Genomic DNA, 11,525 nt, shown 5'->3' on the forward strand with positions numbered 1-11,525 from the left:
CTGCCGCGAGGAGAGCTCAGGCAGAAACGCGGCCTCAGCAGAGACGACGCAGCGACCGGCTCGAGCAAGCCAGATACGAAGCCAACGCCATTTTCCCGGAGTGTCTTAAACCGACAAAGCGCGGCCCAGAAGCCGAGACCCACAGCCCTGCCCCCCCCGTTCTCGCGAGACCGCGAAGGCATCTGGGAAGAGCGGGGGAGGGGTGGAGAGGGGAGGGCAGGAGAAGGAAGCCGGGACCCCGGGTTGGGGGCGGGCTGAGGCGGCGAGCGGAGCCCCAGGACACAGGAGGGGCGGGGAAGGACGCGATTGACGCGGCATGTAGGCCAATGACGAGCGAGCTCGGGCGGGCCTCCGGCCAATGGGCTGTGCGGCCTGGCACGGGGGGCGGGCGCTGGGGCCGAGGGTAGCTTGAGCGCGGCGGCGGCGTTGTTCAGTCAGAGCGAGAACATTCCAGAGGTGAGTCCGGTGGAGAGGTGGCGGCCCCGCGGCCCCGCGCCCCCTCCCCAGTCCTCCCCGCCCCCTCGACCCCCGCGGGCCGCTGGCTGGCGGGGAAGGCGCCCCGACGCCCGCGGCTCACGGCGCCGTCTCTCCGCGCCAGGTCGCCAGGCCCCGGGCGCTGAAGGGTGTGGACCCCGGACGTCGCTGGGACTGCCCCTCCTCGCTGCTCGGCGGCGCCTGGCCCGGCCGCTCTCGCTGCGCTGCCTCCGCCGCCTCCGCCCCTCCTCGGACTCGGGTTCACACGCGCCTCACTTCATCCCAGTCCCGGGCGAGCAGCGTTGGGTTTATGTCTTTATTTGACGAAAACGGTGAGTGCGCGGGCCGGCAGGGAGATGGCGGCCGCACAAGATGGCGGCGCGCCGCGTGACCCGCGCGCGTGTGGCGCAGTTCGGGCGGTCGGGTGGGCGGCGGGCGCCCCCTCCCCTCTCATCTCCCCCCTTCCCTCCGCCCCGGCCCCCGCCCCCGCCCCCTGTCGCGGGAGCGCGCCGCGCGGCCCCGCCGCCTCCGGGGCTGAGTCAGGCCTAATGGCTGCATTTATGAGTCATCGCCCGTTGGGGGCGGGGCGGGGGCGGCCCGGGCCGGCGCCCCTCTGCCGGTTTCGTTTCGTCCCGGCCGTGGCCGTGCGCCCGCGGAGGCCGGGCGGCGCACATGGCGGGGCCGCTGCGGCCCTGTCCACCTGCCGCCGACGCCGGGAAATCCTCGCGCTGGTGCGCCTCTGCAGCCCCGCCTCGCAGGTGCTGCGGGTCGACCTTCGCAGCCCCGAACCGAACGACTGGTGGCCATGGGGACGGGAACGAAGGTCAACTGTGTGTTTGCGTAGGGAAGAGACAGGGAGACGAGGTCGAGGTCGGGTCCTGGGCGTTCCTCATACTCGGCGCACACCCCAACGAGATAATGTTTCAGTGCATTATGAAAGTGGTGGTTTCTTTTTTTCTTTGAAGTAAGCTTTTGTTGCCGAAGTAACAGTTTGTCTATCTTTAAGAGACAATTCCGTAGTTTTCCGTTTCAAAATGATGGCTACTAGGGGAGGGGGAGTGTATCTGAGAAGCTTTTTGTTAGTGCAGGTTCGATTTGGGAGAGGAGAGGTCGTGTGTGCATTTTCCAGCAGTTAAAATATGGCTGTTTGGTTGAAGCAAACCGTTGATATGGTGATTATGTTTGGTCTGGTGGAAACCACAGCAACTGAAGCAGGAGAGTTTGTTGGTTCTTTTAGTCAGACATCTCCCAACCGGAGTCACATCTTACTCAAAATGGAGGCTTTTTCCGATGCGACTGGTGTCCTGTGTTATATGAGAATAGTAGTTGATTTTCACGTGAACTCAAGATACTTTTTAACATGGGAGAATTCGGCATAATTAACAAGAATGTAAAGGGAGGGGTTTCCATGCAGGAATCAGTGTTAAACGTGGGGGTTGTGTGTTTTTCTTTCTCTTCCAGAGCTGTTGCGCAGCCATTGGTACCTGTATTGGGGAAACATAGCATACAAGCAAGAAGCTTACAGCCTCAGTGGCGAAAATTTTTTCATGTCAGAGACCGAGAACTCTTGCAGTCGTTTATGTCATCCCTTCTTCTCCAGACAGAAGATACCAAAAAGTTGCAATCAAAGATCTCTTCATCTTATTGATAAAGCTACTAATAAGCCAAAATGTCTGTCAACGTCAACCGCAGCGTGTCAGACCAGTTCTATCGCTACAAGATGCCCCGTCTGATTGCCAAGGTAATACTAGTCTTCATTTAGTAGCAAGTCCTAAGCTCTTGTAAAGATTGCATTTCCTGTGGTAGACAGTGCAAAATTAAAATTCTTATTTCCTTTAGGTTGAGGGCAAAGGAAATGGAATCAAGACAGTTATAGTCAACATGGTTGACGTTGCAAAGGCGCTTAATCGGCCTCCAACGTGTAAGTAATGCCTCTTAGAGAAGTCTGAAAGGGCGTATTATCAATATAGTCACGGAGATCTTTGATCTGCAAATCTTGCTTGAATTTTATGCTAATTAGCTTATAAAGATTAAGTGGAGCCTTGGACTTAAAAAAAACCAACTGATTATTAGTTGCTGTTAGTGTACAAAACTACCCAAGCAACACATGTTTTAACCCAATAACTTAAAAAACAAAGTGATGCTTGTATAAATGTGGATGTATAGCTAAAGATTGAGATAACTGTAATGAACAAATCGTTTTTTTTTTCAAATAGATCCCACCAAATATTTTGGTTGTGAGCTGGGAGCACAGACCCAGTTTGATGTTAAGAATGACCGTTACATTGTCAATGGATCTCATGAGGCGAATAAGCTGCAAGACATGTTGGATGGATTCATTAAAAAATTTGTTCTCTGTCCTGAGTGTGAGAATCCTGAAACAGATCTGGTGAGTGCCTTTGATGTTTTTGTCAATAAAAGAAAAAACCACGTATCTGCTTTTCTGATTAGTCACATGATAGCACCAAATCATGTTCCTGAAAATGCAGAGCAGACTAACTTGGAAATAAAACAACAAAAGTTCAAATTTTGGAGATGTTTCCCTAGTGACTGTTGATTTTTTTTGTTTGTTTAAGTAGATCCCTTTTTGAAAGAAAATTCTTTTGTATGTTAAGCTAGTGTTTTAGATGTCTTCTGATGGTTAGATATTTTCACACTTTGTTCCTCACAGAGTTTTCATCATGTGTTATGGATGACATACTTGTTTTTACTTTTTTGGCAGCATGTCAATCCAAAGAAGCAAACAATAGGTAATTCTTGTAAAGCCTGTGGCTATCGAGGCATGCTTGACACGCATCATAAACTCTGCACATTCATTCTCAAAAACCCACCTGGTAAGTCTTCATGATGAATTTCTGAGATGTTAAAGTAACTGATTGTTGGAAACAAAATGGTTTTTTTTGTTGCTATAATACTGGAATATTTATAATTCCCGTATCATATTTTATCTGATAGAAGACTTTTTTGAAAGATGTACCGTTAAAGGTGAAAAACAGGCTGCCAATTAAACTCTACCATAGCATCAATTTTTAAGACACACCGTTTAGGGTGGGTGAAATAGGTATTGTAAAACAAAATGTGATGGGATCCCAGCAAAGGGTCTGCTTCTGGAATACTGTTTTGTAAACGGGGCAGGGGCTTAGCTTGTTAAGCTATGAGGTCTTAGAGCATTGCAAGCAACACTCTGTGGCAGATGATTGAAACTGTCTGACACAATTTGAGCTTGCTATAGCAAGAAAGTCTGACCTATTCCAGTGTTCTCTTCTCCATGAGACGAGCTGTTATATAGACTTAAACAGTGTTCCACTGTTGGCTGAAGTGCCGTTGAAATATGCTCTTGGTCACGTTGGTGAGGGGTGAAGAAAAGTGCGTCATGAGTGTCAGTCATTCCCAGCTACCTGGTCTTCTGAGGCATCACTGCTTCCTCTTAACCTAACCCAACAGTTAATATCACTAATGTTTTGGGACATGCCATTGTTAGTCTTGAGTTTCTTAGCTGTGGAGTACAGTGGATGAATTTGGTTTGTGCATTTTCTTAGAATTACAGGTAGCACTGTGTTTGAATGTTTTAACATTTTCTGAGGGAAGGGTTACAAAGCAACAGGGCAGGGTGTTAAATGTTCATGACAGGCAGTGAGGTGTAATATAAGCTGTGGTACTAAACTTTTACTTCCTTTTTGTTTCCTGTAGAGAATAGTGACAGTGGTACAGGAAAGAAAGAAAAGGAAAAGAAAAATAGAAAGGGCAAAGACAAGGAAAATGGTTCCGTGTCCAGCAGTGAGACACCACCACCACCACCACCAAATGAAATCAGTGCTCCTCCACATGCTGTGGTGAGTGCAGGGTTGATGATGTGGTAGGCAGTAAAATTGTGTACAACATTTGGTTGAGGTGGGCAGAACTTAAGTGTAACATGGTAACAGTATTTTGGGTTCCAGGTGCTATTTGGTTGATTGAATTGAGGTGAACCCAATGTGTTCTAGTGCAAAACGAACTTGATGCCATTAACTTGACTAGAAATCTGAAATATATTTTACGTTTTTAAGGTATTTGGCCAAGTATCTTTGTTATTATAAACAGGAAGAAGAAGAGGATGATGATTGGGGGGAAGATACAACAGAGGAAGCTCAAAGGCGCAGAATGGATGAAATCAGTGACCACGCAAAAGTTCTGACACTCAGTGATGATTTGGAAAGGACTGTTGAAGAGCGGGTCAATATCCTGTTTGATTTTGTTAAGGTAACACATTTGTTTCAAGAGCAGTTAATCATTTTCTTGATCAGTAAATCAGCTTCATCCCAGCTTTGGGCTTTTGGTTGGATATTTATTACTTTAAACTGGATATTTTCTGTGCCAATATCTGCCAGTCCTCCACTTTATATGGGACGCCACCGCAGCATGGCTTGCCAAGCAGTGTCGGTGCGTGTGTCGGGATCCGAACCGGCAAACCCCGGCCCGCTGCAGCAGAGCGCGTGCACTTAACCACTTGCGCCACTGGGCCGGCCCCTCGCATGTTGTCTTTTGAATGCTCAAATGCAAGGCTTAGTTCTGCTTTTTGTTTGCTTATTCACATATTTTTTGTAGGTGGTACTAGGCACTACCTTAGAGAGCTGTGTATCATTTAGAAATCCTAGAACTGTCATAAGTTAGGGAGGAAGAAAGTCCATGAGAGCAGGGACTAACTGGTATCCCTAGAGTGAAATGTGCCTCTTATTTCACTCAGTTGCTTGCTTTTATTTGCAGAAAAAGAAAGAAGAGGGTGTTATTGACTCATCTGACAAAGAAATTGTTGCTGAAGCAGAAAGACTGGATGTAAAAGCCATGGGCCCTCTTGTTTTGACTGAAGTTCTTTTTAATGAGAAGATTAGAGAACAAATTAAGAAATACAGGCGCCATTTCCTAAGAGTAAGCAAATTATTTTAGATTCATAAGTGAGATTATAGGTGTGTGACTTGGAAACAGACAGCACTTGAACCTCTCTTGCTCATTTGTTCTTCTGTCATCCTAAAAATGGAGATAATTGACCTTCCAAGTATGCGAGTATCTGAAAAATGCTGCACGTAGTCCCTTATGGATAAAGTAACACAGAGGTCTAAATATGGTTTTTTTTGAACCATGTTTTAGGGCCATAGCCTTAATGAACAATCCTAAGGCAACGAATATACTTGGATATTAGAATTGTCAGAACATCTTAAAAAGCTTGTTAATGTCAAGGTAATCTATTTGCAGTTTTGTCACAACAACAAAAAAGCTCAACGGTACCTTCTTCATGGATTGGAGTGTGTGGTAGCAATGCATCAAGCTCAGCTTATCTCCAAGATTCCACATATCTTGAAGGAGATGTATGACGCAGACCTTTTGGAAGAAGAGGTCATCATCAGTTGGTCGGAAAAGGTGGGGACTATATCAACAGGTTGTTCTTCAAGATCAAAGGTATTGAGACAGCCATTGGGCTTTTTGGAAGAAGTAACTTTTAATACCCAGTCTCTCTATGTTAGAACACAGCCCCTTTGCTTGACTGGTGTAGTTTGTGGGCGATTCCCACCATGTCAGCTTTCTAGTAATAACAAGAAGCTGGTTAGACTCCCTACTATTTGTTGGGTGAGTGAATACGTGTTTTTTGTTGAGGATTCAAGATTAGGATGTGACCCAGTTCCCTCAAAGCTCAGTATGGGCCATTATATAAATAACTCAAATTAGTTTTTGAATTCTTCAAACTAAGAAAATTGTACTGAACATCTTTTAGGCCTCTAAGAAATATGTCTCAAAAGAACTTGCCAAAGAGATTCGTGTCAAAGCAGAACCATTTATTAAATGGTTGAAGGAAGCAGAAGAGGAATCTTCTGGTGGTGAAGAAGAAGATGAAGATGAGAATATTGAGGTAAACACTGGAGAACGTGGTAAATACGATGTTGATGCATGTTTGAAAATTATAAAAGGGCAGTTTTGGGTAATTCCAAATTTAAAATTTTTAGGAGAATAAAATACAGCCTCAATAATTTGGAAAATAATCATATTAATAGAAAGCATGGCAGAAATCTCTCCTACCCCCAGACATTATGATTCCAAATAAATGTTGTCTGAATTCCCAGAGTAAGGTTTAATTAATGCAAGTCAAGTGTAGAGATGCTAGTTATCTATAAAGATTAATAAGATACTGTTAGGCTATGGAGAGGTTTTAGTCTTTAAATAACTTTCATGAAAAATGATAGCTGCATCAAAATAGTTTTTCTCCCTTGTTGATCGTTAACTTATGTTACTGTTTTTATGAACAGATTTGTTGGGGTAAAGGTTTGTAATAATAAAAGCATTTGTTTTATCAGGTCGTGTATTCGAAGACTGCCAGTGTACCGAAAGTTGAAGCTGTGAAGTCTGACAACAAGGATGATGACATTGATATTGATGCCATTTAAAGGGGTGGGTGCAGCCCAGCTTAACTGTAATGCTGCGAATCTTTCTGCATCATCAGCCAGAAGTGCAACATGTATGTGCAAAAGCTAAAATAGCTTAACATCATGCTACACTTTCTACTAAAAATGTATTGCTGTGAGTGGTCTGTAATTAAGCCCAATGAGACATCTAGGGAGTCCATACACATATCAGTGAGCAGATATAGTTTGCTTATTTATAGCATGTTTCTTTTGAAAAATTAGTGGTGGACACATTTGGATCACATTTATACAGTTATGAAAATAAAGATTTGATTTTGGTCATTCTTCAGATTTTTGGCTCTGAATGACATAAGCTGAAATAACTGGCTCCTTTAAGAAATGTTGCACCGTCATTCAACCTGATAGGATTCTTGGAGCCTGTTAGATATTGTTAGGTGCTGAGATTATAATGAGGTCTTCAGCAAAATGTAAACATAAACTTACTTGTAATTACCTTATTCACCATTAAGAAATATAGTACTTTTAAGTCTTATCTCTAGTCCCTAACGTTGGTATCTGGTAATGTACATTCTTCCCATGCCGAGGTGGACTGATAATTAAATGACAGTGCAACACCTTTATCTTAACAAAAGTAAAAATGACCCGAGTGTCCTATAAATAATTTTAAGAGCAAGTTTTGAAACTTGAATTGTGTTTTTTGAGTTTGTGTACACTTGCCCCAAATTGTAGTCGTTGAAGTCATGTGCGTTGCACGTTGGATGAGCCAGGGGAATTATTACATTAACAAATAAGCATTTTATGTGTCTGTAGCTGTTGCTTTGTACTGAGAGAGAACTTGCAAACTTTGGGATGTGATTGAATACTAACCTGTGTGATTTTATTTGGAGGAAGCAGGAAAAGGTGCACTTAATCTCTAGCAAAAACAGAGCATAATCTTTCAGCTTTTACTCTTACGGTTTAAAGTACAATTTCAAAATGTTTAGACATACTGTATCTTTTGTTCAGTGTGGATTTTCCCCTGATAACTGTGGTTTGTTCTTGAATGCTTTCTACGTTTGGACACATAGCTTATGCTTTTTAGGTTTTGGTTGCTGTCTTGCCAAAATAAGTGTTGCTGTGTCTCAAACTTGATTCTCCCCCCCCCCCATGTCTTATTTAAAGAGAAAGCTAAAGCTTATTTCTGAATCAGAGCTTGTGTTTTGGGTTAGGACTTGGGGTGTATTTTATTTCACATTGAATATAGCCAGACACCCAAAAAGTCTGTGATGATGGCCACTGAATGCAGGTGACTAGGGCCTGACCCAGCCCATCTAGGACTTGAGATTTGGAAATAACTTCCTTGTGAATTCCTTGCCCAATTACCTGGTCTAAACTCACTTGATATGGGTTCTAACTATATCTGAGAAATCATCTTCAAGGTAAAAACTTGTGTTTATTCCTGTCCACAAAAAGTGCACTATGGGAATCAAGAATCCATGGGGTTAATTTTGCTTGGAACACTGGCTTACATCATTCACCTCTCTGTTATATTATTTCTTTGTAATCTATCTCACAGGTTATGAGACCTTAACAAATGTATGTAAAATTTTTTCGCATCGAAATTATACCAACATTTGATATAATAAAACCTTGTTAGCTTGATACTATAAGGAATATTAAAATTTAGCAATCTTACTGGAGGGATACAAATTGGTCTTCCAGCTGCCTTTTGATAGATTTTGATGAGAATGAAGCAGGAACCATATACTTGGAAAGAAGGTCCTTTGACACACCAAAGAGAAGAGGTTTTTGCAAATTCACATCTCACCTGGGTTTCAAGTTTTTTGCCACAAGGCCAGTTTTGTTTTCATTAACTGAAATTCTATAGGAGATACTGGTGACCCAGACCATGTTGTGCTCAACATTCCCAATGTCAAGCTAATAAGGTTCTGTTATAGAGGTTTCTTTTTGCCCTCCACCCCACCCCAATCTGAAGGAAAACATTTTCAGGGTTTCCTAAAGACTAGAGAGAAAATTTTGGCTTAGACCAGTGTTCAGTTTAGTGCCACATTTCCAATGGAATTTGAATCCACATAATAAGAATCTTATTCACAGAGGCTATCCTAATAGAGTAATCCTTCACTTTGCTCTATTCAACTGTCTTAAAATTTCCTGTTTCAGCTATGTTACTTGATTAAACCAATGTTAAAATTATATTTTGTCTCTGTTTTAGTGTTAAAGTTAACCTAAATTTTCATTTGTAAGATTGGAGCATTGAAGTCTGCCCTGTTTTGTAGCTGCTTGGGATGTGTGTTGGATGTTTCCTTCTGCAGTTGGCCACCCCTACTCAAAGAATATAGAAATTGCTCGTTACCTTGGGTTAGTGGCTTTCCTTAGGTCCTGTGTTTCTGGTCTGTAACTCAAATTGATTACAACCTAAAAAGATCTGCCTTAATCAGATTCCTTGAAATCTTGATGGGTGCCTACTAGGGAATTCTAGGCAACAAGTATATAGTTATATAACTGTGGGTATAGCATATGTCTCTAGTTAAGAACGAGGGAAATAGGGAACATTGCTTTCTAAACAAGTTTTTTCTGAAGTTGATGACTTGTTAGGTACTGGTTTGGGTCCTAAAGGTTTGAGAGGGGAAACGGGTATCCATCATTCAGTGCTTCCTGCGTTGGGATATGTTGGGATTGGCTCCACCTCCACATCCCCAATGTTTACTCCAGTGCACCAAGCATTGACTAAAAGCCTTTGACCTGGAGATAACTTAACAATAAAAGCTGGTCCCAAAATAGTGGGAAGTCCAGAAGGGTGTTGGTGTAAAGTGAGCCTTCTGCATTTTATATCTGTTAGCTTGATCCTCACAGTGATCTGAGGTGTAAGTACTACTGTCCCAAGGTCACTCGTCCAGTCTGACTCCTGTGCCCAACCACCTTGTGTCCTGCACTGCTGAGGTAAGATGTATTCAAAACAAAAAGATTCTGCTAGAGTCTACTTAGAACTTGTTTTCAACAAAATTAACCAAACCATAATTAAGATTTAAAATTTTTATAACAGTTCTGCACACAATCCTTACCTAGTGAACTTTTTTCTAATTACTTCAGCTCTATCTGCCAGTATTCAAGAGTAACCTAAAAAAATGCAAAGTTGGCGTAGTCTCTGCATTGTCCTTTTGATGGTTTTTCAAATTCTGGCCTATTTGACAGTTCTAAAGCTTCAGAGCGCTCTCAGTACCAGGAACGGTACTGCACTTGTGTCTCTGCCTACCTCCAAGTATCGTGTGTGTTGTGTCTTCCCTAAGGGGACAGAGACACGCTTGCAGTTTCTTGGTCCCCAGTACTCCATGTAGACTTGGCCTCCTAAGGATGACACTCCATAGTGGAGTGGCATGGGAAAATGACTTGTCAAAGGTCTATGGCTTCCTTGTGCACAGCCTCCAGAGTCTGACCCTGTGATCCTTTGTTCATAGGAGGTTGGGAACTGGGGCTTTATGTCATCTGCGGTAGGGCTCTGTACTTCAACCCTAACCCCCATCCCAACAAAGTTCTTTTCAGGAATCAAAGCTCTAGTTCTTTATAGCTCAAAACTGAACCATTTCTGTGTGCTAGGATATTGGGGGTAATAGCTGCTGAGAAGTTCTTCCTCAGAACCTAGACCAGCAGATAGTGTTAGGATCTCAAAGCAGACAGTAAGATCTGAAATACCCCAATGCCTGCCATTTGGTTATCCATTCAATGAGCTCTTTTTAAGGGGAGTATTCACTTGGGCTTTGGAATCAGACCTGGCTTCTGGCCAGCGCCTCCCTGTAAAAACTAGGAGACTGTCTTTCCATGTCTTTCTAATGGGGATGGTAACACCTGTGTGCAACACTTAAAACCGTGACAAGTCTAAAGCAGTGATCAGTAGAGGAAATGCCTGGCTGGGGCAGCTAGGGCAAATTGCTGTCTGGAGGAGAGAGCATATTTTGAGACCTCCAGGAATCAAGCAGGGCTTACAGTAGACTGGGGAGAGCAGTGGATAGCTGAAAGGAAAGGGGCTATATGGCTGGGGAGCAGTTTCAGGGTGCTACAGTCTTTGCCTCAAGCAGCCCCTAATGTGCCGTAGGTGGTAGTCACCAACAGCATTCATTCTTCGGTGAGATCCAGACCAGTTTAGGTCAGTGGCTAAAGATAAGCCATGGCTCCTGAGATCCCATAACAGCTGTAGATAGTACCCTGAACCAGTAGCCAGCCCATCCTGTAGCTTGTCTCAACAGATTGAGATAGCTGAGAAGCTCCTATTGCCACCTCATGGGGCACCCCTGAGCTGGTGCTAGAGACTGATTCTGTCCCCAGACTGCACAAATAATGCTTGGTCCAGGAAGATAGACCCCAAAGCTAATGGTGACAGCATGGTGGTCCCAGGTAGGAAGCCTGTGAGGAGGAATGAAGCCTGCCTGTGCAGCTGAGGTGGCTTCCAAGAAGGTGAGCTGTGACCTGGCTAGGTGAAGAGGGGAAGGGCAGTCCTAAGCATCAGGAACAGCATGAGAGACAGATGAGGACTGACGGGTGTGGGACCAGTGGGTGAGGCTGAGTTGAGTCTGGTCCAGTGTTCCTGACACCTAGGGAAGGGGTCTTTCCAAGGTACCCAGTGGGATTGGTGGTGTAGGGATTAGGTAACATACTACACAAGAA

General features: G+C 44.0%; 1 protein-coding gene and 1 non-coding gene across 3 annotated transcripts; both read left to right on the forward strand.

The window, feature by feature from the left end:
* Positions 1 to 371: 371 nt before the first annotated feature.
* Positions 372 to 7,194, forward strand: EIF5 (eukaryotic translation initiation factor 5). 2 transcript variants are annotated; one of them, XM_058567767.1, is made up of 12 exons: positions 372 to 456; positions 599 to 806; positions 1,936 to 2,215; positions 2,314 to 2,395; positions 2,691 to 2,863; positions 3,197 to 3,308; positions 4,165 to 4,307; positions 4,555 to 4,713; positions 5,218 to 5,379; positions 5,704 to 5,868; positions 6,221 to 6,355; positions 6,798 to 7,194. In XM_058567767.1, the coding sequence occupies exons 3-12, from the start codon at positions 2,144 to 2,146 to the stop codon at positions 6,885 to 6,887; spliced, it is 1,293 nt and encodes a 430-aa protein (XP_058423750.1). In that variant the 5' UTR covers positions 372 to 456; positions 599 to 806; positions 1,936 to 2,143; the 3' UTR covers positions 6,888 to 7,194. The 2 variants fall into 2 exon arrangements, with proteins under 2 accessions (XP_058423750.1, XP_058423749.1); XM_058567766.1 differs by lacking the exon at positions 372 to 456 and having other exon boundaries at positions 535 to 806.
* On the forward strand, positions 3,649 to 3,774 carry LOC131421340 (small nucleolar RNA SNORA28). The gene has a single exon (XR_009223813.1). It is a non-coding gene; the product is annotated as a small nucleolar RNA SNORA28 (small nucleolar RNA).
* Positions 7,195 to 11,525: the final 4,331 nt, after the last annotated feature.

The sequence above is a fragment of the Diceros bicornis genome, chromosome 24, assembly GCF_020826845.1.
Source record: "Diceros bicornis minor isolate mBicDic1 chromosome 24, mDicBic1.mat.cur, whole genome shotgun sequence".
In the NCBI taxonomy this organism is placed as follows: Eukaryota; Metazoa; Chordata; class Mammalia; order Perissodactyla; family Rhinocerotidae; genus Diceros; species Diceros bicornis.

Coding starts and splice junctions, on each gene's coding strand:
- EIF5 (XM_058567767.1), top strand. CDS start 2,144: ATGTCTGTCAACGTCAACCGCAGCGTGTCAGACCAGTTCTATCGCTAC. Junction 2,216..2,313: donor TGCCCCGTCTGATTGCCAAG/GTAATACTAGTC, acceptor TATTTCCTTTAG/GTTGAGGGCAAAGGAAATGG. Junction 3,309..4,164: donor CATTCTCAAAAACCCACCTG/GTAAGTCTTCAT, acceptor TGTTTCCTGTAG/AGAATAGTGACAGTGGTACA.